General features: G+C 46.2%; 1 protein-coding gene across 1 annotated transcript in view; it reads right to left on the minus strand.

The window, feature by feature from the left end:
- The window catches only part of Tgfbr3 (transforming growth factor beta receptor 3), a 184,029-nt gene that overhangs the window by 16,790 nt on the left and 140,470 nt on the right, over nt 1-26,769 (minus strand). Inside the window, exons 8-15 of the mRNA XM_006985830.4 lie at nt 22,196-22,385; nt 20,344-20,675; nt 19,564-19,716; nt 17,485-17,622; nt 17,174-17,332; nt 12,868-13,164; nt 10,624-10,741; nt 1,207-1,254 (exon numbers count right to left, since the gene is read on the minus strand). Of these exons, the coding sequence (XP_006985892.2) occupies nt 1,207-1,254; nt 10,624-10,741; nt 12,868-13,164; nt 17,174-17,332; nt 17,485-17,622; nt 19,564-19,716; nt 20,344-20,675; nt 22,196-22,385 (1,435 nt within the window). The remainder of the gene's footprint in view (nt 1-1,206; nt 1,255-10,623; nt 10,742-12,867; nt 13,165-17,173; nt 17,333-17,484; nt 17,623-19,563; nt 19,717-20,343; nt 20,676-22,195; nt 22,386-26,769) is intronic.

Consider the following 26,769-nt stretch of genomic DNA (forward strand, 5'->3'; position numbering starts at 1 on the left):
CAGAAACCAGGAAGAGCCTGGTAGAAGTTAGAATGACAGACCATCCCCTGTGCTTAATCTAGTCCACCGGACAGATGCAAAAAGGCAATGAGCCTTCTTATGCCTACAAATGCAAAGATAGATTGATGATAAATTTTTTAGTAAAAACATTCTGAAATTCCAAAGATAGAGAAATGTCTTTTATGAAAATCAGCCCAATGGGTATGATAGAATGTCTATATAGTGTCTGTTTCTGGGTTTTTGGTACTCCTATTCCATAATCTTCTGGGAAAAAACCACTTAGGACATTAAAGGGGCTTTCTATAAAAGTACTATAAAGAACGACTTGTATCCAGCGCTCAGACATGGAGGCAGGTGAATCTCTGAGTTTAAGGCCAGCCTGATCTATATAGAGTGAGTTCCAGGACAGCCAAGGCTACATAGAGAAACCCTGTCTTGAAAAAACAAAACAAAACAAAAAGAAAACCAACCAACAACAACAGAGAAAGAGAGAGAGAGAGAGAGAGAAAGAAAAGAAAAGAAAAGAAAAGAAAAGAAAAGAAAAGAAAAGAAAAGAAAAGGAAAGAAAAGAAAAGAAAAGAAAAGAATGTTGTGTGTTTGTCTTGGGGTCAGCACTGGACACCAGCCCCAGGAGTCCCAGGGATGAAAACAACACATTATCCTCACACAGCATCTAAAAGAACTTTGGGTGGGCGGCTGGAAGCCAAGGGGGAACCCTGCTTCAGTGCCAATGATAACCATGGAAACTGACTTAAATATGTACAAAATGACAGTGGCCTAGGAGACTCCTAACTCATCGCTCTGTACCAGTGGTGTTGAATTGAATTCTCCCTCGCTTGCTCTCCCGGCTCTCCCCACCTTGAGTTCCCGGTGAGGTTTCCTGGGCAGCACTTCTCTGAGCCGGGAATCAGCCTTGGGAACTTGCACAACACTCTCACAGCACAACAGGAAAAAGCACGACGATAATTAACTTGATAACGTGAGGTTGTAGCCGTCACACTCAGGCTACACGTGTCAGTGTGTCAACAAATTAGGATTTTAATACGGCAAAGGCAGAGACCAGGAAAAGGAACGAGAACGAAGGAAGGGCAGAGGGAAGGAGCCCAGAGCTCTCCTTATCAGTTCAGTTTGGCAAGTCTTCCACAACCAACACATTCTTAGAAAAGCCCAGAGGCATTGTCTGGAAATAGTTGCACAAAGACTTACGTGGAGGAGGAGGAACTGGATTGGACTCCTTAGTGTTTGGAACATTTTCTGAAACAAAAGCACAATGCATTCCATTTACACAAGGGACCATCAGACTCATCAGGTCACTTTTCTGTTAATAAATACGTGTGTGTGTGTGTGTGTGTGTGTGTGTGTGTGTGTGTGTGCTACTAGAGGCCAGAAGAGAGTGTTGGATCTCCTGGAGCTGGAGTGGCTGTGAGTCACTGACCTTGGGAGCTGGGAACTGAACTCTGGTCCTCTGGAAGAGCAGCCAGAACTCCTAACTGCTGAGCCATCTCCCCAGCCCTGAACTAATAAGCTGTGTGTGAAACCACTGTTCCTCTTAACACATCAAAAGCACATCTCAGAAACTTTAGCCACTGTATTTTGCTAATGGCCAATTACAGAGGCTCTCCAATTTGAAGGAAAGCTGAAGGCAAGCTCCTCAGTGTAAGGACTTTGTATCTGACAGTGCGCATGTATTCATCTTTATAGTTACTTATACAAATACCACGCTTCTCCAGTATATTCCAACATTGTTCCCCCTTTTAAATATTCTTTTAAGAATCTACAGCTTTCAGTCTGGCACAGTGGTACAAGTCTTTAATCCTTGGAAGGCAGAGGCAGGCAGATCTCTGTGGGTTTGAGGACAAGTCTGGTCTGGTCTACATAGTGACCAGGGTTTCAGGACAGCCAGAGCTACACAGTGAGACCCTGTCTTGGAGGAAAATCTACGGCTTCGTAACATCGTTTCTTATCTCCTTAAGCACAGTATTTAGTTCTCCCCCACTCATCTACGTGCCAGATTCTCCCTCTCGGCATCACGCTCCAAATGTTCTCTCCTGCAGCATCCCCCAAAGTGAGTTCTCCAGGGTCCCCCAGTGACCACCCTTCGTGTGTACAGAGAAGAACAAACCCAGTCTGTTTAGCATGAGGTATAGTTCCCCCTCGCTCCCCTGCCCAGGTCCCTCCCAGGTGCTGGTGGCCCCTCCTTATTTACTGTCCCACTGGCTCCTCTCTGTCCCTGTCACATCACACTTTACAAGCTAATTTCTGTTTTGCTGGCCCGGGTTCTCTCCCTCAGGGCTGACTTCTCCCGCGATTGCTCATCCCACCCCTCTCTGTTACACACGTCACATTCTAACATGCTAGAGTGGCAGGGGGTGTGGAGGGCCCCAACATTTTTCTTGTCTTGGCTTTAGGGGAAGCCTCGCTGTGGCATAGAATCAGGCTTCCAGAAATGCCTGGTGAGGGGTGATTCAAATGCTGACGCCCTTTTGAAAATGGAGGAAACAAGAAATAAAGACAACCAAAATACTTATGTGTGTCAATGCTTCTGTAACGCTTCATGGTCTTATAATGCCGCAAGGCCAAGGTTTTAGAGGATGCTAACCCCGGTCCTTTGAGGCAGTCAGGGAAAGAATTTGCCATTACTATTTTACAAATGGGTGGCCTGAGGTTCTGATATCCTGTGACCAGCCCAAGATCACATCTGGGAATCATAGGGAAAGGGCTGAACCACAATTTCTGACTCCTGATTCATGGGCTCCAGGGGGTGGGGTGGGGGTGTCCCTGTCCTTAGCTAGGGAAACTCTGACGTAGTAACTGCTTGTGCACAGTACTTCCTGCTCTCCACAGAGAGAGGAGTTTCATCTAGGGTGAGGACACTGTGGCCTGAGATGGGAAATTGTAGTTTTAAATGATTTGTTTAAGACAGCACAAAAGGAATATTGCATGAGGTGAAAACTACATAAAATTCAAGTTCGCCCCATAAGCAGTGTTCCGTGGTTGTACACAGTCCGTATGATCTACAGCCATTTTCCTGCCACAGCAGTGGGACACTTGAGACAGCGGCTGGACAGTCCCCAAACCAAATACACTATCTATCCAGCTTTTTATAGAAAAAGCGTGAAGAACCCCTGGTTCAGACGCCTTTCTCTTGAATTTTAAAAGTGGTCTGTGCTCAGTGCCTCTCGGTTTTAGCTTCATCGTCATTCAAAAAGAAGGACCCACTTGGTCTCTGAATTTATAGCAAAACATAAAGAGAACTTGTGAAATGTAGACCAAAATAATGCAAGTTGGCCTTTACAAAAATAAATAATAAGGTTGACAGCGTGAGAGGAGATGGGATTCTAAATTCTTGGGGTTAATCATCTCAATTGGACCAAGTTCAGTTCTGAAGAAGTAATCAACAACTGTACGGATCCCTGATCTGAGCATCATGGTGGTCCTTTGATGAGGATACATTCAAGTTATATACATCAATACAATTACTAAGAAAATTAAGGTATTTTTAAAAATTAATTCAGAAGCCAGGCACAGTATATAACCCTATAATCCCAACACCTGGGAGGTGGGAGCAGGATGGCCATGAGTTCAAGGCTGGCTTGGGCACACAGTGGCATCAGGGCCCAGTTTGACCCACAGAATGAGACCTGTCTGTGACGGTTTGCTCTGACTGTTACTGCCTGGGAAGAGAGTCTCACCGAGGGACTGTCTGCTGGGTGGTCTGTAAGCATGTCTGTAGGGGGCTATCTTAATGGATGTGGGAAGAGCCAGCCCAGTGTGGGAGGCACTATTCCCAAGACAAGGGTCCTACATTTGCACAGGACTGGAGAAATGGAGCTGAGCATCAGCAAGCAAATGGCAGGCACACACACGCTTCTGCTCTTGACCGAGGGTGTGATCTGACTGGATGCTGGAAGTTCCTGCACTGAGTTCTTCCCAGCAATAGACTAAGTTAGGATTAAAGCTAAGTGAACCCCTCCTCTTCAATGTGACTGTTTTTGTTTGGATATTTTATTACAGCAACAGAAATGAAGCTGGAACACGGTCTTAAAAAAATGATACAACTTAGTATGCAGAACTCACACTCATTAAACTATAAAATACGTTTTCTAGGAGCTGGAGGGATAGCTCAGGGGTTAAGAGCCCTGGCTGTTCTTCCAGCACTTCTGGATTTGATTTCCACCACCTACAGGGTGGCTCACAATTATCTGCAACTCTGGTTTTAGGGATCACATGCTTTCTTCTGGTCTCTGAGGACACCAGACAGGCAAGTGGTGCACAGATACACATGATGGCAAAATGCCACACATATAAAATAATAAAATGCATTTTTCTAAAGATGCATTTTCTGGCTGGGGATGCAGCATAGTCTGTTGACAGCGTGCCTAAAATGCACTTTCCCGGGTATCAGCTTATCAGCAGCAGTAATCACACGAACATGTGTCGATTTGTGTAATACATTAAGGTAGACACAAAGTGTACGTCTCTTACCTCACACCCCTAAGAACTCTATGAAGTGGGAGTCTCTAACCACAAAATCCACCCACTTCTCAAGAAGTAACAGTCTGATTCACTGAACCAAGTGCAAAGGCATTTGAAGGTCTGATCATGTGCATCACACACCAAGTGTACACACTTCTGGGAAGAGCTCCATGCAGCCTTCCGCCTGCGGTTACACTTTGTCACTCAGAATCCCAAGTGGTTTAAAAAGAATGATTCTCCCAGAGGGAGACCTCACATGTAAGAATTTAGGTTTTACGGCAAGGCCTTGGTGATGGATGGTACTGTTTAAAAATTCTTAATGGACGTAGGTTGTGATCTCATGCTCTCCTCTCACCTCAAATAGGGCCCTCCCAGAGAGCTCCGCAGAAACAGCCAAGCCTCACTTCCTACGGCAAGTCTCTCTGTGACCATCCACACAGAGACAAACCCACACCGCAAAGCTGAGGAGCCAGGATTTATTCTCTAGCATTTCTTGTTCCCCAACTCCCCATAACCCCCAAGTATAACAAAAATAGCTTCATCTCTTCCAGAGCCCTCCAACTGAACCGGCCTGCTGAAAGGAAAAGAGCAACCGTATTTACTTAGGGAACAGACTGTTAGGAAGGAATCCTAGTGGAATTTTTTTTTTTTCCAGAAACAATACACTATAATCAACATTCTGGATCAAATCTTTTCATACACTCTGAACAAATTTTGGTTTACCTCTAGAACCAAAATCTCCCTCTTCAGATTGTCAGGCATAAGCTTTCACCGACCGGCACGTCTGGGGTAGGTTATGCATGAGTAACCGACCACAGCTTTCGGCATCCCATTTTAATTCAGTTCTTGTAAACACCGCAGGCCTGAGAAGGCCCAGAAAGAAACAAAGTATCGAATGGGCACACGCTGGGGTGGGGGATGGGGGTGGGGATGGGGTGGGGGATGGGGGTGGGGATGGGGGTGGAGATGGGGGTGGGGATGGGGGTGGGGATTGGGGTGGGGATGGGGGTGGGGACGAGGGGGGGAATGGGGGGGTGGGGGGATGGGGGTGGGGACCACTCTGTGCGGCTTTTCAAGAGCGTTTTTTGTTTTGTTTTGTTTTGTTTGTTTTTCTTATCCTTACTCCGCTGATTCCGACCCTTTCTCTGGGCTCGTTTCAGTATTTATGGCATGCCTTGCACTGGTCTGTCAACTTATCTGCACCCTGCCACTAGGCAATGCTTCTCACCGAAGTGGGGGACCTCTTTGGTAATATGGAGACTTCTAGAATCATACTGGGTTGTCACAAGGAGGTTGGGGGTGGACCCCAGCATCTACTGGGGAGAAATGAAGGATGATGCTAAATATTCTAGAGCACCCACATCAGAGTTATCCCGTCCTAGGCGGACGCTATGCTGAGTGAGAAACATTGTGCTGTAAAGGTCTAAAAGGCCTCAGATTAGGGACTCAGTAAACATGTTTTTAGAATAAACAACCCAAACTATCATTTCATGGTCTATTGCCGGTTCTCTCCCAGAGCCCAACACTTACACTGCTCTCAGAGTGGTGTTCCTGAAGCATCTAAGCACTGGGAAGCTTCTCACCATCTTTTTATTTCCCCTTCTGACCTGGTATCACTATATAGCCCTGTCTGTGGGATGCCTGCTTCTGCCTCCCAAGTGCTGGGATTAAAGGCTTGGGTCACCAAGCCCAGACTTCTCCTCAAGATCTTTTGATGCTTCTTAAATATCACAGGTATCTCCTGGATTATTGGTGGATGGAACTGTTTGGTTTCCTTCCACACAAATGAGCCACAGGAAGTGGTCAAACAAGATTCACCATGAATGTGTAGTCGCTAAAACTGGGTGGTGTGGTCGTGGAGGGCTCATTCTATTTTTACACACATTTAAAATCTTCCAAACAAGAGGTTTTCAAAGTGAAGCAGCTGGACTGATCAGAGTTCTACACCCCGCTCCCTCGGGGACCGAGCACCTCATTCTGCTAGTCAGCATTCTGCTCTTCCCTGCTCTTTCCCCTCATCCTTAACCTGAGGACAAGCTTTTTTTTTTTAAAGAGTATTTTTGGTTCTGGAAAATCCAAATGTGTTCCAAAAAGTCACGCCTCTTTGAGATTAATTTCTAACTGACATTTGAAACTCTGTTTCCCAATACCCCTTCCTCTGCTAAAAGAGCCCTAGTTTGACTGAGAGGAAAAGGGAGAAATCCACATTTACTGAGTGTTCATGATATACAGGGGCTTTTATTTTTAAGTGTGGAGAAAAATCCAGAATTTCAAAAGTTTAACTTGCTAAGAATTAAAAGCTGAGTATAAATCATGGCAAGTTGGGAAACCTGTATTTCAGAAACGACGGCAGGATGGCACCACCTCAACTATTTTAATTGTTTTGCCATAAACCATAATACGCATCAGCTATTCGTGTTTTCTGCTTTTGTGTGTGTTTAAGTCATAAAGTCAAAGAACGTCTGAGTTTGCTCTTTTAAACACACCCTAACATTTTAACCCTGTCAAGAAATGTGTTTTCTTTTTTCCCCTTAATTTCTTCATCTGACTTTCAGCTCATATTCTTTGGATTACTTGGGCACTGTCTTGATAACAGTGGGCCACGGGAGAGGAGGGGGAGGGCCGGGAGGGAGTGGAGGTGAGGAGACAGCTCCCTACAATCTTGGCAGTTATTAAAAACTGGTATTAGGCTACATGTGAGTATTTGTCAAAGATGTCAATTCAAAGGGATGGATTTGAACCCTGGGCTGCTACATACAGTGTGTGGCCAGGTCTGTTAAAGCCCATCTCTACAGGCTGCTGTGAGAACTAAATTATAACACCCTGAGCATTTAGCACAGGGAGGGCCCTGCACAAAACAAATGCATCATGGATGCTGCATCCTTATCACCGTCTCCAGCGTCTCACAGCCTAGCATCTTCACCTATTGTTGAAGGTTTCAGTACATGATGATCAGCCAACGCTGATTCCAAAGGACTGAGAGGTCAGAGATGGCCATGGCACACTCGTGAAGGTTCCATTGAAAATGGTGGCCCATGGGAAGAACCTAGAATTACTCATGTAGCTTTGATGGCCACGTTCCCTGCCCACAAAGGAAGAAACATTGCCTGAAAGATCTCCTGGTTGCTGGCAGTGGTGGCTGCTACTCTCTACCTACACCTGTGGTCCCAGAAAACCCAACTGCCGAAAAGAAAGGTGGACCGAATGGCCAGAGGTGGTTGGCTCTCTGGCAAGGACATCAACAGGAGCAGGGGACCTGGACAGTGAAGCTGCTGGTTAGGGCATCCCTCATCTCCCACTCGCAGAAAGAACATCAGTTACTAGGATTTAAATGAACACTGCTACCGGGCCGATGATCACCTGCCTTTTCCCAAAGATATTCCAGTGCGCTGTGCGGCTGAGAGAAACAGATCTCAGTGATCTGCACGGAACAGAAACGATTTCAGAGCCAAAGAAAACACACACAGAAGGGGAGGGGAGTCCTTGTCAAGCAGAAACCCCACCTGTGCCTGCCAAGGAAGGTGAATTTGCATGTGGCCCCGGGAAGCTGGTACTGCAGCTCAACCTCCCCAGTTGGTTCCACAAACCCGAGCCATAAACTCTTCACCCACTTGCTTCCCCACTAAAATCTCACCTCAATTAGCGAATCTCATGAAACTGCTTTGATATCTGGTTAAAAAAACAACACTTTCCTCTTGAACTTTTATGTAAAGAAAACGCTCAATATTCAGTATAATGACTCTTGAGTTTAAATAAAAGTAATTACCTAATTTACTAGAGAAATTACTTAGAAAAATACCACTGCAGTTAAAAAAAAAAAGAATGAAAGAATTGCTGGAAGTTATAGTGTTGTAATATTAATGCCCAAGTACTGTCTGGCATGGGCACAACCAGCTGCTGCGCTCAATTACCGCTGAATGAGCGTTCTCAAAATAGGGTAAGGGTAAGGGATGGCAGTGAGGTGGCTGCTGCTATTGTTAACTACTTTTATAGCACAAAACACAGTCAGCTGTTGCCCAACTATGAATTCTTTGCAACACAATTAATTTATTCATATTCCTCTCCCCCAAACGCAACCACAAGGGTAGCAGTGTTTGGGCAGCCCAAGTTAAGGGAGACTCCCTATTGTACCTTTCAGATGACTGAGAAGCAACCCATGAAAGTAAAGTGAGCCACGTTCAAGACAAAAACCAATCAACATCTGATATGTACACTCTGAATCTGGGAGGGTTAGGAAATGAACCAGAAATCTGTTCCCCCAGCAGCTCAGCTGAGGGTTGTGGCTGGAGGGGGCTGTGTGTCCCCTGTTCCAACCTCCCCTTTCTAGATGCAGAACATGAAACGCAGAGGTCGTGAGTGCTGGCCACAGCCATTTGGGTATGGAGGGTGCCAGAGCAGTACCCACAACCTCAGGGTTATGAGCCAGTGCCTACCCATGCTCTCCTGTCTTTCTGAGGGGGTGAGACACCTGGAATGGTACAGCTCTTCTTACAAAGACCACACCGAGGAACTGGCAGCACCCACCGGCCTCTTCTCTGGTAGCTCATGACTGCTCCAGAACCACCCATTGCTTAGTCCTGCCAAATCCTAGCCCCAAAGTACCATCCCAGGGGCACCCTAAACTCAGATCTGGTGTCAGCACCAGCCAGCATGGCTCCCCTCTAATGCCCAGCAGCTGGGTCCAAGCTGCTCACTGGCTTTTGTTGGCTTCTCTCTGTCCTTCAGGATGGTGGGACAGGGTCCATGATTCCAACGGTGGATTACCTTACCCTGGAGGCTTGACATCCCCTCTCACCCCCTCTCTCGCCAGCCTTTTCTCAGCTTGACACCCTTTGACAGCAAGGTTTCTGGAGAGTGACAGGCTGTTTCTAGACAGGGAGGATTGTAACTACTCAGATCACCCACGGGACATGTGATCCCACCCCTCAGCTGTTGATACATCCTGGCTCGGCTCGCTCATGCCCCTGGCGCGGTGGGGTTCTCCCTGCCGTCCTTGGGGTTCCTTGCTGGGTGTCTGGCCCTGCCTGTCCTCCCTGGAGCTGACACCACATGTTTCAGGACACGTCCCCCCTTTCCTCCTATTCAGCACAGCTTGGTGGGTGTTCTTATAACATGAAGCAATGAGAGCCCTGGGCAGGAGGAGGAGCCACAAAGTTCTGAAAACTCATTTGTAAATCTCCACTTTCTTTCTGCCAGTATTCCTAAACGGATGATGTATGTCCACAGACGATAACCCCTCCCAAAGGTATCTGTGGTCTTGATGAAGTGTTATGGTCGCTTGCAGCCAGCAGAACCGTGAGTGAGCATGGAAACCTGGACTCTAAATAGTGTGCAAGTCCCAGCGTGCCACAGACTCACAAAAGCACAGCTGAAAATACAGTGGAGAGGAACATGGCAGAGCCAGCCTTTCGACACTCTAATTCTCTTGTCTTCTGCCCCCAGTGTCCTCCCCATGCTGCCTGGCTCTCCTCCCCCGAGCTGTTTTTCTCTGGCCCCTTGATCTACTCTTTAAAGAAGTAGCTTGTAAATGAATTAAATTACAAATAGCCACAGTGACAGAATCAGAAATCTCTTGGGGGCAAAGAATTCTTTTCTCAATTGACTGGCCTTTAACTTATTTTTTTGAATTACATTTATGCATTCATTATAAATGGGTGCACATGCGGGTGCATGTGTGTACCATGGAACACACGTGGACGGAGGTCAGAGGACAACTTGGGGAAGTCAGTTTTCTCCTTCTACCATGTGAGTTCTGGGATCAAACTCAGGTCTTCAGGCTTCAGGGCAAATGCTTGAACCTGCTGAGTGAGCTCACCAGCCCTCAATTATTTTTTGAATAAAACTGGATTTCAATATACAGAACTGAACTTTTAAAAAACTTATTTGCCTGTGTACGTGTGCACATGTGTTACATCACAAATTAAGGTTGGAAGAATTATATGACCGTGTGTGGAGGCACATGTGTCATACCATGTAAGTGACGGTCAGAGGAAACCCATGAGTCAGTGTGTCTGTGCACATGTGTGTGTTCGTACCTGTCACACCATGCAAAAGGAGGCCAGAGGACCCTTGCAGGAGTCACCTCCCTCCTTCTCATGTGGGTTTTGGGGATCGTTACGAGAGCAGGCCCTGGGCCCCCATTCTTACCTCTGTAATCGGCTTGGTGGATCACAGCCAGGGGCTTGGTGAACGTCTTCTTATGCTGCATCATGGCCCAGATCATGGTGGCATCTAGAGAGGTGCAGGCCTCATCAGGAGTCACACACTGCGGAGAGGCAGAGCGAGGCAGTCAGGGCTCACAGCAAAGTCACCAGCCCTGCACACGGCTGTCTGCTGGTCCCTCAGCAGACAGCTCACAGCTGCTGACCGTGGGGAAAACCTTGCTCTGTGTGCTTTCCAGAGAACCCTACATACTCAGGGAGCCAGCAAGGCAGGCCCAGGATGTCTTCAGCTGTACTGAAGATGCAAAAATCAATGGACAGCTTAGAAATATCCAACGAAAGAGTTAGAAGTTTTAGAATCAGCCTGACAAATGGGAGAGCTACAGGTGTGATGCTCTTGGCTCTGTATAATAATGGCTTCATATAAAGGTCTGTGATAACATCTGTAACCTGTGATTGGGGGAAACTGCATGCATTGTGTTATAAAGGTGATAGAATTATATTTGTTTTCTAAAATAGTAAGCATATTGTCATGTTTTTTATATGCTACAAAATTAGGTTTCCCACAATCACTTGTTTTCTGCTTGTTTTGTTTTGGACTTTTTTTTTTTTTTTTTTTTTTTTTTTTTTAATAATCTCCTGGTGCAGACATTTAGTTTGGTACTTCACACATGCTCAGTGCATGCTCCAATGTGTCACCCAGGTGTGGAAGTATGAGTTCCAGCAGTTTCTAGCTATTTAAAGTCTTGAAACTTATCAGGGACATGTTGCGGGTGGGAGCATCACATCTGAGAAAGCATATGCTTCTCTGGGCCACACACAAGTCAGATACTCATGGTAAGAGGACACTCCACCCCCCAGCACCCTGAAAGAGCTTTCCCTTCCTATAGAGGGAAGGCATGTGTGTCGCTGCTGAAAAGATGTGTAGCTTGTCCCACTACTATATTTTCCTTTTGTTGTCTGGTTAGCCCTCTGGGTAAACAAGAGCGTGGGTGCTAACTCTGTCTCAGGGGCTGACCTGGGCCACACACTTATCTCACAGCAGAGGGCAGGGCTGGACTCGGTGATCACGGCACCTTTCCCTAGAAGGTCACACAAGTACCCGGGAGTTACTAGGACCTGGGAAACGCTGACTCTCAGGAGGAGGCGGCTGCGGCCTTCACAGCTCCTCAGCATGCCTCCAGCACACACCTGCTGCCCCTCTGCTCTTCTACCCAGGAGGAAAGCACGTTGTTACTGTCATTTCTAGACAAGGACTAAGGCAGCAGCAGCTCTGGAGACAACAAGTGAACAGGGCCCCAGCCTGTGTCTGCTCCCTGGGGACTGGTAATTTAGTGGGCATTTATTTGTAGACAGAACTCTATAGATTTCCCCCCCTCCTACTTTTTCTACCAGTCTCTATATAAGAAAATTCCATACATAGAAATGCTACAGCTTAGTCCTGGGCTTCTGAGACACCAGTGGATCCGTGAAGACAAGAGAACTAGAATCCGGTTTAGACTGTGTGTAACGGCTACAGAACAAACACACACAGGAAATTCTACATCATTACATCGGGTCACAGAAACGAAGCGACAGCAGGCGATGCCTGTCCCACACAAGGCAGACCTAACGAGGTGTCACAACTGACCCAACAGAGACCCTGCAGTGGCTGCCCCAGCAAGGTCAAAGGGTTCTGATTTCTGTTATGGTAACAGAACGTAGCAGTTTAATTTGGGCAATGGCACAAGGCAAATATGATGAACCGATAAGAAACCAGGCAAAAGTAAAATATTTGTTAATTTTCCTGAGAAATCCTCCCAAGATAAGGCCATCTTATAACTCACACAGGAAGGTCAAAAAAACAATCGCAATCCCAGTCTCAGTGGGACCTGGAAAAATTAATCCTCACACCGATCTTGTCCTTTCGATTCTTCGTTCTGGCACGGCACGCTATCTGACCAACAGAGCCAGGGCCAGGCCTCTCCCTCAGTGGAAACCATTCCTGATTTATCACTCTAAGGTACAGCTAAGCACACATGGAAAAACAAGCTACCGCACTGTCGGGATTTATTTTCCAAAACCCTACAGCACATCGTTCCCTGTTCAGACTGTTACTTCAATCGGAAGGCTTTAAAAACTCAAAACTAAAACTTCAGCCTGCAGTAACTTGGACCACACTTTCCTATTAGGGAGTCTCTTGACCTAAATATGCCCAAATCACAGCCCAAACAGACGACAGGCCACTCACCTTGGGCAGCTTCTGAGGGCCCTTCTTCCTGGTGCACAGCGTCAGCTCGCACTGGAGGAAGAGCAGGGAGGTGTTGAACACGGACTTGAAGACAAAGCTGAAACGCTTCTTGTCTACCTCGGCGTGTGGGATCGGGAAGTGCACTCTCTTGGAGCTGTAGAACTTCACAGACTCATCTTTCGGACAGATGTTCTCGATGATGGTGTAATCAGACATCTTGTCTGGGTTCGAGTATGGAGAGACAAAGCAGGTCTGGATGGCGAATCCCAGTTCTTGGTCAGCCTTGGTGACAGATACCTGCAAAGGAACAGAAGATCAAGTCAGAACTGGCTGGCATCTTATTTTACTTTCGTCACCCAGACAATATCCCGACATGGTTCTTCGGGAGAGACATGGCTCTGTTTTCACAACACAGTTAGAATCTTCTAGCTGTAACAGTAACACACACTGGTTGATGGAGGTATTTTCCATTTAAACTTGACAGAAATGACAGCAAACCGTTTAATTCAAATGCGATCTACAAGTTACAAAGACAAGATGGGATAAGTCTCTCTGACGCTTTTTAAGTCCTCAGAGAGAAAAATAAAAGCAAATTATGCACTTAAGTGGATTTTCCAAAATAAGTAAAATACAGGTAAAGCCCCTAATGTCACAATAGCAGATTATTACCAAGACAAGTTTTTTAAAGGCTGCTCAGTAGCTCAGGACATAGGAGATTCCACATGACCGAGGCAGAGAGGAATACTCGGGAAAGCAGAACCAAGAGGAGAGCAGAAAGTCACAGATGCGTCCTGCCTTGTCAGTAAGCAGGCCTGTGGTGCCTTGGATCAGGGACAGAGATCTGGTGGCCACCACCAACCTGGCACCAAACCAGCCTTGCCACAATCATGGGGATGGGGTGGGGGCGTTAAAGGGAAAACTAACCTAGAAACATTCCCAACTTACTTATCCTTCCCTCTTACCAAACATTTGTGTGCCGTGTCCAAATCTTATTAAGGTTCCTTTGTTTAGACATGGGAAGGAGCTTAGCCAAACGTAAACAGCATTCAAACCTTAGCTGTCCTGAACTCTGCTAAAAGCCCCGGAACAAGACTGGCCTCCACGGTCTGGTGACATATGATGGCTGTGTGAACTGCTCTTCTGAGTTGGTGCCTCTTTCCTTGACTAAACTAAGTATAAACAATAAACCTAAACACTTTAGACATAAATTTAGTCCTTATCCATAGACCAAGAGCCCCCAAATGCTTAAAAAGACAGAGAGATAATAAACAAACTTTGACTTGGAGCCCGCCCAGGGGAAATCCCTGATGCTGCAGGAACCCTCAGTCCATAGCACGCCCAAAAGTTAACTATGGGACACTGAACATGAACAAAGGGTGGGGCTAAATATGACATTGCCACCTTGATTAATATCCCATAAATATTTACTTTCACTATTTTTGAGTTATTTCTGACAAACAAGATATTCTACTTTGGAGAGATAGTAAATTATATATGTTACAAATAAAATGTCATTTAACATGAACTCAGTCTTCAGTGTGCAAATGTGTTGACCTTTTTCTTACTTTCAAAGGTATACAATGGCAGAATGTCTGTCCAGACTGTCTCGTGGGTGCTTTGGAGGAGAAAAATCTTAGCAAGTCTTGCTGCAGAATAGACTGGAAGTGAATGGTAGGAAGATTATAGATTTGAGAATGAGAGTAAACCAAGGAAATCACATGCTCTGCTGCTTATGTGCACACCAAGAACTCCTTTCTCACCTACAGGATGATGGCAGTAATTAATGTAAAGACACATGGGAGAAACAGTGAAGTAAAAGGTTCATGCAAACAACTCGGTTCCCAGCCAGTAAGAACTCCCCTTGTTAGGAGCGTGACTCCAGATGCTAGCTCACTAAGCCATGTGAACCGAAAAGAAGAATTGCCATCATTTCACCAACAATCACCCAGGAATGACCATCTTGGATTAATGGAAGGAACTGTGGTCTAGAGGAAGTGGAAGGCTCCAGAAAAGGCTAAGGAGGGCAGCTGGAGAAGAAACCAAGAAACGGCTTTTCAGATTAAGCCAATGATTTATGAAGTTTTATTTTACTTAAGTAAAAAAATTTTCCTACCAGAGGTGGAGTCCAAGCAGGGAATGAAAGGCAAGGCTGGCCGGCTGCCGTCCTCTCCGGCAGAACATCCACAGAGTCTTTCAGGTTTAAAATAGTTTACAACAACTCCCCGAACCCAAAGCCTGCTTAGCAACTTGATATTTAAAATAGCAAAAAAGATTTGACCTACTCTTTAAATCAAATTTAACTATAACAATATAATATGTGAAAAGATATAAAAGGGGAAACAACAGAGAAAATGAAAAGGGGAAGGAGAGGGAATTTACCAACAACCTAATTCAAGTAAGCCAGTACTGCAGGGCAGGGAGAAAAAGAGAGAGCAGCACACACAAGGCAGATTAGCCACTGGCTAGCATAGATCGGCAAAGCCATAAATGAGCAGAACCAGGCGCATGCTTGGAAAAGAGCAAGCTGCAGCTAACCAGTGTCTTCTCCAACCTGTGGCATGGCTGGGCATCACTGACGATGACGCTTGTGGACTGTGGACACAGGAAAGGCAGAGCAACCATGCAGAAGTATGGTGATGTTTGATTTGTACTGAAATGTGATTTTATTTGTATGTTAATAAATAAAGTTGCCTGGGGGTCAGAGCTAATAGCAAGCCATAGCGGGTACACGCCTTTAATCCCAGCACTTGGGAGGCAGAGCTAGGTAGATCTCTGTGTGGTCAAGGATACAGCCAGCACTGGAGACAAACGCCTTTAATCTCAATATCAACCATAGAAGACCTGGAGGTCTGTACAGACAGTGACGAGGCGGTCATGTGGTTGGGTTTACAACCAATGAGAAGGCAGAACAGAAGTCTATATAATGACAAACACACAGGAAGTAGGTCTCTCTTGGCTGAAGAGGATCACTGAAGCAGGAAGGGTAAGGCTCTGAGCTCTGATCTCTTGAGCCTTTATCTTTACATTGGCTCTGTGTTTCTTATTTAATAAGACGGTTACTTCTACACAGAAGAGATCCGTGGTCAGGAACAGGAATAGCACACACAGAACAGTGGCTTCCCCAGAGCCCTGCAAAGCACTCACAACAGGGTGTCAAACAGGGAGGGACCCACTTCAGTATGACCGAAGAAAACATCAAGGGCTGCCTGGGGGACCCCAACCTAGTGAGCACTGTTTGCTGTTGCTTAACAGACGAGGCGCTCTGCTGTCTTTTTCACCCACGGAAGCAAGCCGCGTCTGCCCCTCAAGCTTCCCACCCCTCCACTGCGAGGTGCAGCAGCAGCCAGCGGCTTCCTGCCAAAGCCAGCTCATCCCATGATGCCTTTCAGTGAGACCAGCAGACAACATCCCCATTGGGAACACCACAGACTGTACTCAGGGCACACAGACAGACAGCCTGGTGTCTTAGACTCTTCTCCAGCACGGAGTCTGTGCATTTAGATATTGATGCTGGTATGAAGCTTGTTTTATTCCCTTTCAAATGGCAACTTTAGGGGGAGGACAGCAGCGCCTGGCAGTTAAGAGCAGGACACTAGAGGAAGGACACTACAGCTGTGTCACTTTGGACGGCTTGTATCGTAATTTTCTCAACCAAAAGCTGGATCTTAAAAATTAGCTCATTCTTCCGGGACCCCTCTAACATGTCAATTTATTGATGATATCCATAACTGTACTTGGTACATCATAAACCAGCAATAAATATTAGCTGTTATTACTTCATTAGTGCCACACTATCTAAGATTTTCATAGACATTCCAGATTTAAGCTACGCATGATGATTGCTGTTCTAGATGGGAGATGGTTTTGACAAATTTGTGAGGCTACTTAGATAATGACTCGGCAGAAACAGTTTTCACAAAGCACTGAGCTTTTCACTTGAAAATAAATCCAAGATGAAGTGTGAGGTGACCTGAAAGCGTCCATGGCTAACTTGGACACTGAGTGACTCAACAACGGTCCCTAATGTTGACGTCAAAACAAGTAGGGTGCCTTAGCGGTAGAAATCACACTTTGTTCCTTGTTATCTTTTTGGCATTTACAAAATCCCACTACATCCGTTTGGCATAACATGTAAACTCCTGATATTTCCCTTTTTTCCCCTCCGTCAGAAAGTTGCCTGGAAGAGTTTTTCTGAGCCAAGCCCTTTCTTAGATGAAGGAAGAGACTGCAAGGTTCAGCTAATGTTACAGGGACTGTGTAGAGCACTAGGCCAGATGCTCGCCCAAGGCTAACACTCCATTCTCACCTCAACATAAACATGTCCATTCTCTGCCACAGAGAAGACCCCCGGAGAGGGCACCAGGAAGAGGTCTGTGTTATACAGCTCCATGTTGAAGGTGATATTTCCATCCAGCTGGTCCTGGAAGCCACTGGGATTCCTCAGCTGCCGCAGACTGCAGTTAAACTGGAAAACCACCAGGCAGATGAGGCTAGGTCAGTCACGTGATGAGCTTCAGCCTTTGACGTGCAATTTTATTTTTTGACCGTTCCCAATGCAAACAAACCAAATGAACAACAATATTATCCACAAAAAAACCCCAGGGAAACAACACATACCATCACAATTCCAGCTCGGCTCAGAGAGGTGGCTTCCTCATCCGCGTCTCCTGGAAATCCATTGTTACCTGACTCCATGTCTTCAAAGCCATCTGGCCAGCCACTGCTGTCCCCGGAGGATGGAACCTGTATCACAATCTAGGAAGGAGGAGATGTACCGCTATCGCCCACGCTGGAACACCATGCGTGGGCCTCTGCACCCACCTAACAATTCCAGTGCAAACACAAAACCTGACTTTATACAAACAACAGCTAAAGCAAGTCCTCCGAGCTTCTTAGGATTTTAAACCTCAAAGGGATAAGAAAATACAGAAAAGCTCAACTCAAGCTGAAGAGCTGAACTAAATTTAGGATTTTTTTCCTTACAAAAAAATTACAGATTTATTTATAACTCTGTCGAATAATGATAAGTTACTTCAAACAGTGGGGACACCAGACACTGAAGCGGAGTTGGGGGGGCTGCTGACAGGCTTGCCCATGTCTTGTGGGGCCTCAGGCACTTTTAAATTTGTATCAGTTTTCAATCTTTTATAATGTTTGAATCACACACTGTGTGTGTGTGTGTGTGTGTGTGTGTGTGTGTGTAACAGTGTCATGTGGTAGTCAGAGAACAATCTGCAAGTCAGTTCTCTCTTTTTACCACATGTGGGTCCCGGGGAGCGAACTCATGTCATTGGCGCAGGTGGTTTTGCCCACTGAACCATATCACTGCTCTACATGGACCTTTTAAGGTTTGTAGAAAGTTTGGTTTGAGTTAGAAGCATGGTGCCTAACGCTTCCACAGTCTTCTCGTCTTTGGCCTTCCCTTTTCTTGCTCAATCCTTCCCACTATCTGTTCTTGTGTGTATGGGTGTAGCAAAGAAAATGTTCTATTTACAACAGTCTGTCCTAACATTGCCTGAAAGTGTTGTTCTGGGTTAGTCCTGAGTAAGATGGAAAGGTGACCACAGCTCCACAAATAAAATCCTAATTTATTTCCATTTCATATGCTTGAATTGCAAACACAATGGAAAATAAAAATGTGTAGGAAGTCTGAAGATTCCTACAAACTGTCCCAGCATTCCCAGAAGGGGACGAGGGGAGGAATAAGAAGGCGGGCAAGAGAGCTCGAGGCGTCTGGGGCAAGCACCTGGAGAATTCATACCTTGTTCTTAACAGTCAAGAAGACAAAAGCACACAAGTAAGGTGACTTGCAGGACAGGATATCCTTTTTCTCTGGAAGCAACTGAAGCTTTAAACTCAGTAGATTACCATTTCTTCCCAGTGCTAATTTGGAAATCAGTTTAAAATGTCCAAATCGAGTACGTGTGTGTGTGTGTGTGTGTGTGTGTGTGTGTGTGTGTGTGTGTGTGTGTGTGTGAAGTATTTTGAAATTAAACTGCAAAACCGGTACTTTGAAACACGTAGGAGGAGAGTTCGTGCTTTAGCCTTTTATTGTCCGCTATCTAGCCTCCCTCTCTGAAGGGAATAGGTTTCGCCTGAGAAGATTCTACACCGGCAGAAATGCTTTCTGGACAGCAGGGTTTAGTGACTGCAGTGGGCTGTTGGGGCTGGGGGGAACTTGTGGAACTTTTCCCCAGTTAACTTCGAAAACAGAGTTTCTTAAATTTGGGGTCTTTCTTAGAGGTTAGAGAGACTTGATCATTTCATCAAGATTCTTTTCTGATTTTAAACTCATGAGGGCAGGAACCTCCTCTCATTTTTGAACAAGCAAGAGACTGTGCATCCATCTGGAGATGCTCACATATAACCTAGGGCTTTAGGATTTTAGTCCCATAAGGACCAGGCTATTTGACCCTCCAGTGTGACCACAGCAGGATGGACAGGCACAATTGCCTTCCTGGTGAACCACCATTAGATGGAAGAAGGAAGTGTGTGAGATTACCACAACTCCAGCTGAGAAAACAGGACTTCAAATCCCAAAGACTCACTGGTAAATCAAAACAAAATAAGAGTTCAGGGTCAAAGTCCATCCCATTTTGTTGAGAACTGACATCTGGCTTTATCCCCATCCCCCTCACTTTCAGAGACATGTTAAGACTAATAGAGACTAATAGCCAGCGATCCACAAATACTCACGGAGTTATAGTAAACCACACCATCGGGGGCTGACCGCCGGTGCTGAGTGCCACAGCCATTCAGGGGAGACTCCAAAACAAAGTGGGTACCATTCATCTTGGCTTTGCATGAAGAATCCAACAGGGTGAGCTCCATCCCTGAGAAGCCATTGGTCTGAAATGGAAAACACCAGAGTCACAGTGGAGGGCTTGACCACTGTTCCATGCACACAGTGACAAGCAATGCCGTCTCCCAAGGTGGAGGAGGCTCACAGGCCTGCATCCCGCCCCTCCCCCTCCGGCCCGTCCCTCACAGACCACCTGTCAACAGCCCAAGGACTGTGTTTGTTGGCACTGGAAATTCAATAGCAAAATATTGACACATGAGGCTCTGAACTGCTCTCCTCTTTTGAGAACAACAGGAAGTGAAGGACGGTTGTAGCCAAGGGGAAGTGGCCGATCCAACTGGGAAAAAACTATCAAGTGTGGGTTCAAAAGCGACACAGATACAGGGAAATAACGGACACAGCACTGCAGCGAGCTGTGGAAAGCTTCTCTCTCCTCTCTCTCTCTCTCTCTCTCTCTCTCTCTCTCTCTCTCTCTTCTTTTTTTTTTTTTTTTTTTCCGAGACAGGGTTTCTCTGTGTAGTTTTGGTGCCTGTCCTGGATCTCACTCTGTAGACCAGGCTGGCCTTGAACTCACAGAGATCTGCCTGGCTCTCCCTCCTGAGTGCTGGGATAAAGGCGTGCGCCACCACCGCCCAGCCGAGAGTTTCTTTAAGAGACCGCACTGACCCACCGACCTGGAAAGAATCTTTGTCCACGGCTACGGTCATCTTTTCACGGTCACACTTGACAGACACGGCAACGTCCACACTCCCCTGTACTTCTTCTGGCTCTCTGTGGTCGGGAAACAGCGGAACACTGGGAAGGACAGGGTCCTTGGGACGGGGAATCCTGTCTTCTCCCTCCTTCCAGCCTCTCCTGAGGATATCCGGGAAAGGGAAGGGGAGAGCTCCATGTTGGCTGCCCCCTCCCCGGATAGGTGGGTTGTCCAGGGTAGGCAGGTAGCCAGGGTCCAGCAAGATCCGCAGCTCTGGAGGAGTGGTATGGACTTCCTCGTCTCTCATCTCCTCTGTGGAAACAGAAGGTGAAGCGTTGTGAGTGCCAGGTGCCAGGCCACAGTCATCGTCAAGTGACGGGAGTTGGCACAGAATGGGCAGGAAGAAAGCTGGAGTGAATGAGCATGGTATAGAATTGACTAAAAGATGTGGAAACCTGAATTCTGACCCCCTGAATTCTGATAGGTCTAACTAGCTGAGTGGCTGCTGACAAGTGACTTACTTCCTGTGACTTGGTTTCCCAGGTTTTAAATTTTAAGAGTTTGGATTATAACAATGCTCCTCAACTTTGGCTTCACATTAAAATCCCTTCGGGGGCTTTGAAGAAACAATGCAAACTCCAGTTAATGTTTTAAGCATCTAGTGTGATAGCAATACTCCATCACAACGGAGAACCGTTCTGCTAAATAATGTCTAAGTCCCACAAACTACTCTCTGTGCTGTGTGGGACAATCACATGCTAGGCAAAGGCCCGTAAAACACTTTATTTTAATCCAGAGATTTTCTCTAAACATTTCTTGGAACGATATTGGAGTTTCAGTTCATATTTCGCAGCACCAAGGCTCGGCCCAGGTCCTTTAGTGTATCGGATGAGTCCTCTGCTACTTCGATGCCACTCATTTAGAATTATTTTGCTGCCTTCTTTTTGATTGGTAAAAATCTAGGAGAGATCCCTGGTCTTTCCAGGCCTCATCTCTGGGAGAGGAGGGCGGCTTAGACACACTCATCCCTTGAGAGGAAGATAGCGTTCTGTAAAAGCAGCGTGCTGCATTGTCATATTTTCAATGATTGAAAGAGAAACCAGTATTTCCCCCAGGATATATAAAGGGGGGAAACCTTTATAGCAACGCAGTAGGATAGATGTTGCTGTTGTTGTTGTTGTTGTTGTTGTTATTATTTTGATTGTTGACAAAGCATCTGAGGCTCAGGCTTGGAGATTGAGCAATGCCTCCCCTGATAGAAAAGAAATGGTAAAGTAGGCAGGAACCCACAGCTGGAAGCTTCACTATATCAGTACACATGGGACCATGGGGTGAAGAACAGGTCGAGGGGTCAGAGAACTTGGGGGGCTCAAATCACACCTGCTTTCAGACACCAGAAACTCCCAAGGGCCTGCAGACTCTGTTTCTGCGAGCCAAGCTGGAGTGGCAGTTCTGCCCCCATACCCTGAATAACCCTCCCCTGTCTGAGCCCCATGCTGTTCTCCTGTAAACTTCAGCCTTCTGCCATAGGCTTCTTCCCTATGGACCGACCCCTTGGTCTCCTCGGCTGTGAGTGGTCACAAATCATTCTGCTGTAATCACAGAGGACTCGAAGAGCAAAAAAGCCAGACATGCACTCAACTCTCCATCACTGAAGATGGATAGACGTCACCGGTGCCTCCAGTACTACCCAAGTTTAGGCTTCACAGCGACACACAGGCAGGTGAATGATCAAAACGCACAGCAGAAAAACAGTCACACTCACATGGAAACGAGAGTCTTCCACAGAAAAGCCTCACTTGAGAGACAGAAGACAGCAGGTGCAAACTTACCATTGTTCTCCAACCAAACATAAAATCTGTTGGCCACAGGCGCCTTTGTGTATGACGTCACTGGACTATAGCCGTTGTCCAGCGCCCACTTTATCAGATCCTCCTGGGTGGAATTGATGTCCTTTCTTATCAATCTGGTCATTGTCATGGATCTTTCACTCTCTTTTCCAAAGCCAATGCTGTTGGGAGCCTAAAGATAACAGCAAAACCTCACTCATGAGTCTAAAATTAAAAGCGCTGCCCAGGACCTGCACAAAACCGAGACCAGTCAACGTTCCAAAGGGCAGCACTGACTGGACGCAGTGAGGTACAAAAATGAAAGACAGAGGACCAGAAGGTAGAAAGGGAATGTTTCGTGGGGTGTCCACGGTGGGTCAATGGGGGGCTGGGGGGAGGCATGAGCAAGGCACACTGTGTATGTGTATGAAGTTGTCAAAGAATAAAAGATATTCTAAAAAGATACTTTGAATAAGGAATTATGTGAAACCAACAGATTCTGGATTATATAATGAGGATCTACACTTAAACTCTTACCTTCCTGGGATAAGACACTGAGATAAAAACTAACACACACAAAGAGACGCCCCCCACACTGCTTACTCACTTTACTTCGGTTGCTTGTGCCGTACACATTTCAGGTGTTCCCTTCCTATTTTTATTTAAAAACGTGTATAGTACACAGGTATGCACACTGTGTTACAAACACTCCCGTGGTTTGCCTCTTGCGGCCGAGATCTAAAGGGGAGATGGGATGATCTCACGACTCCCCAGTGCTCCATGAGCTGTTGGCTTCCACGTGGTAAAACTCAAACCTTTACATTTCATCTATAATTTATGACTGGTTTGGCCATCCTGAAATTGTATTCACTTGCCAGTTCTGTTAGTATACTATATTTTATGCTCTGGAGTACTAATTAAGATACTACCTAAGTGTTAGCATTTTATTTAGTAATAAAGGAGGAAGCCACAAACTTGCCCTTAGAGGCTTACATAGACAACACATCTGTTAAAACTAAAAGGACATAAAGATGGATGTGGCTCCTCTATAAAGATGATATGAAAATTCATGAAGCCATATTAAAAAGTCAGTTTTTATTAAATAATCAGTTACAATGCTAAAATGATAGTATTCTTTCAAGGAAGTATATGAATGGCCTCTGAGTAGCCAGGACATGGGCAGTAAATGTCCTTGTGGCCTGATGATTGCTGTGGCGGGGATCTTGTGAGTGGGCGAGGAGCCTGACCACCGCCGAGGGACCCAATGGCAAGGCACAGTTTGTGTGACTGCTCCAACAGGCCTGAGAAGCTTCCAGAGCACAGATTCTGCCATTGTCACGCTGCCTCAAAACCCTTTCATTTCCATGCCGAGTGATTTTCTCCTGCGTATCTGCAGCATTTTTCCTAAATTCCTCATTTGTTTCCCATTCTATTTGCCCCAAACATGACTAAATATTAATCCTTTCCCACTGTAAAGCCGTAAAAGATTCACAGGCTCTCAGTTCTCTTGGCCTCCTCGGTTGTGGGAGATTGGCTGAGGACACATATACTCCCAAGCTTAATAGCTGTCACCCAAGACTGTCTCCTGTTACCCAAAGAGCTTATCTAGGGGAAACCTGCCAGGCTGGCCAGTCACGACTCCACGTGTGCATGCAAAAGAAACCCAGATGGAGAGGAACCGAATCCAGCTACCATTTGTAAACTCAGTTGTTATGGATCGAGATTAGTTTAGCTCTTACTCAAATTCAGAGACAAATCCTAAGGGAAGAATGAGAAGCTAAGAGAGAAAGAGAGGGAGGGAGGGAGGGAAGGGGAAGGGTGGGTGAGAAAACGGAGTGGATATGGAAAAGGAGTGGAGGACAGAAACAGGACTGAAATAAAGACCAGGCCCAGCTCTGCTGCTCTTCAGTCAGCAACAGTTCCTGAGGTGCAGGCTCCTCCGGCCGTTCAAAGCCGTGTGTGTTTTGACTGGCTGGAACCACAACCTTGGCCTAAACAACACTGCCTGGCCTCATCTGCCCTAGACTTTCATGTTGTCAGACAGCTGAGAAAATACTGTGTTTCCAGAATCCCATCATCTCGATGGCCACCTGTCCTGCTCTACCAGTATGGAACAATGTTCATGCCTTTCCACATTAAATCTAGAAGCTGTCAGTATAATTCAGATCAATTACGGTTTGGAGCTTAACAGATTAGACACCACTCTGCACACCAGTCAAGCAGCAAGACCCGGGACAATGGGAGGCAAAACTGGTTCTCAGCGTTGAGCCAATTCCTCACCTTCATATTCCTGGACTCTCCAGGCTTTCCCAAACTTAAGACAGCCAAGTGAGTGCTTACAGGGGTCTCTCCAAACACCATCACCATATGCTTCAGCTCTATTTTGTGAACTATTAATTAGACAGAGCCTAAGTGGCTCTGCCCTATGCCCTAGAAATGATGGTGTAGGGATAGGGCTTGAGGAAGGGGTGGATAGAGAGTACCAAGTATATACGCACTGTGGTTTTAAACCAGGAATACATTTTCTAAGAATAAACAGTATTTGTGAGGCTGCACCAAAGAGCACAAGAGGAAACTTGGCTTTTAGATTTATTATAATTTTAGGTGTGTGTGTGTGTGTGTGTGTGTGTGTGTGTGTGTGTGTGTGTGTGTGTGTAACAGAGGTGGGGGAGGGAGGGAGGGAGGGAGGGGGAGCTTGGAGGACCACTTATAGGAGTTGGTCCTCTCCATCCACCACATGGGTCCCAGGGACAGAACTCTGGTCCTCAGACTTGGCAGTGGGTGTCTTTACCCACTGAGCAGTCTCTCTGACCCCACGAGGGGACCCGGGGAACAAGCCAGAGCCACATTTCAGTGCTGCTCTTGGTGCACAGCCCTGCCTACGTCTTTGACGACTCTCCATTAGACGGGTTGCAGGATGCCCTGCTGTACCTCTAACAAACTCAGGCACAGCCATGCACGTGGCGCGGCGTCCTTCTTTCCAGCTCCCTATGAACTTTAGTAGACATCTTCCTGTTTTCACCTTGGACAAACTCTACCAGTGAGCACGTATGGAAAGAGGAGGGTGAGTTCTTTTTACAACGGGTCTGTGCTAGAATTACACATTCATTTTCTTAGTCTTCTTTTAACACAAGGAGCGAGGTTCTGCCATTATTCCGCCTGTGACAGAGAATCTGAGACTCACAAACTGAGTGACACACATAGCCGAGAACTCTCCACGTAACTGTGTGCTTTAAAGGAGAGAGAGAGAGAGACCCTATGTGCCCTAAACAAATACTTGAGGGGTGAATGGATGAACTCATCTAAACCACCCAATAGCTTTGCAGGCGAGTGCGGTCTTAGTGTACCCATTTCACAGTTACAGTAACAGACCCCGTGTTCAGGTAGACTCTCCACCATGAACTGGGAGATGGACCTCGACTCTAGCCTTGCCTGGTCAAGGATCCTTTATTCTTTTTACTTAGTGACCTTGTCTGTACAGGGAAGACAAGAATTGAGTTCTCCACCAACTGTTTCTTCCCTTTCTAAGCAGGAAGTTAAACCTCTGTCTCGGCATGTTCCTCATAGCACAGTTTGGATTCACATCTGGGACAGGGAGTTAGAGTCAAATAGCTTGAAACTGACTGGAGAATAAAAAGAACATCGTGAAACATTACCTAACTGTTTAGCAATGCTGTCATGTATTGTCCAAAATTGGCCTGGAACAGGAGTCCAGCCAAAGAGAGGAACAGAAACAGATCTTGCTTGGGACGATGGCTGATCCCCTTTCTAGTCTTTCTGATTCCTCTGAGAGACAGGGGCCTTCAAAGCAAAGCCCAGGACTGCGGTGGCCCAGGCACATGCACTCAGGGACAGCAGGAGCCACAGGTCAGGGCTGAGAGAGTAGGCAAGAACTCCAGCAGGGAATTAAAACGTGCCGTATGTGCCTGCCTTTCAAAGCATGATTCTCTTTCCTGTTTTTGTTATTCTGAAACTAAACACATTTGGCTGATGTGCCAGGCAGCCAAAGCAGCAAACAACCCCAGGTCGCCCCCACCCCTCATGCCAGGGGAAGGCGATCAAAATGCCTGTGACCTTGGAAAATCACGGCTGGGGTCTGAACTCCACACCAGCTTCATGCATCACTATTACACTTGATGGGCTATTTGGACTGTCAACGTCTAAGGAAAATAGTAATAATAATTTAAAAAAAATCCCTAGGAACAAGGAAGAATTATTTTAAAATTGAGATGTGTGTGCTACCAGCTTTGTGTGCTCCTCTGGTGAGTTCACCTCTGCGGCTGGACTTGTAGGGAGCTGTTAGCTTTGCCAACTGCTGGGTCACAGGGAAGGCGCTGTGTGCAAATGAACACAGAACCCAAACAACCAAAGGCAATCTCTCTTAAAAAATACCAGAAATCTAAAATCCACTCCAGCTGTTTTGATATAAGCACTGAAAAAGATGTTGGTCAATTAAAAATGCCTTAAAATTTTTACTCTACAAAAAAGATGCCAAGGAGATGTGATACATGCATGCATGCATACGTATATACACATGCATACATACCTACATACATACATGCACAATACATACATAC

The sequence above is a fragment of the Peromyscus maniculatus genome, chromosome 10 (genome assembly GCF_049852395.1).
Source record: "Peromyscus maniculatus bairdii isolate BWxNUB_F1_BW_parent chromosome 10, HU_Pman_BW_mat_3.1, whole genome shotgun sequence".
NCBI classification, from domain to species: Eukaryota; Metazoa; Chordata; class Mammalia; order Rodentia; family Cricetidae; genus Peromyscus; species Peromyscus maniculatus.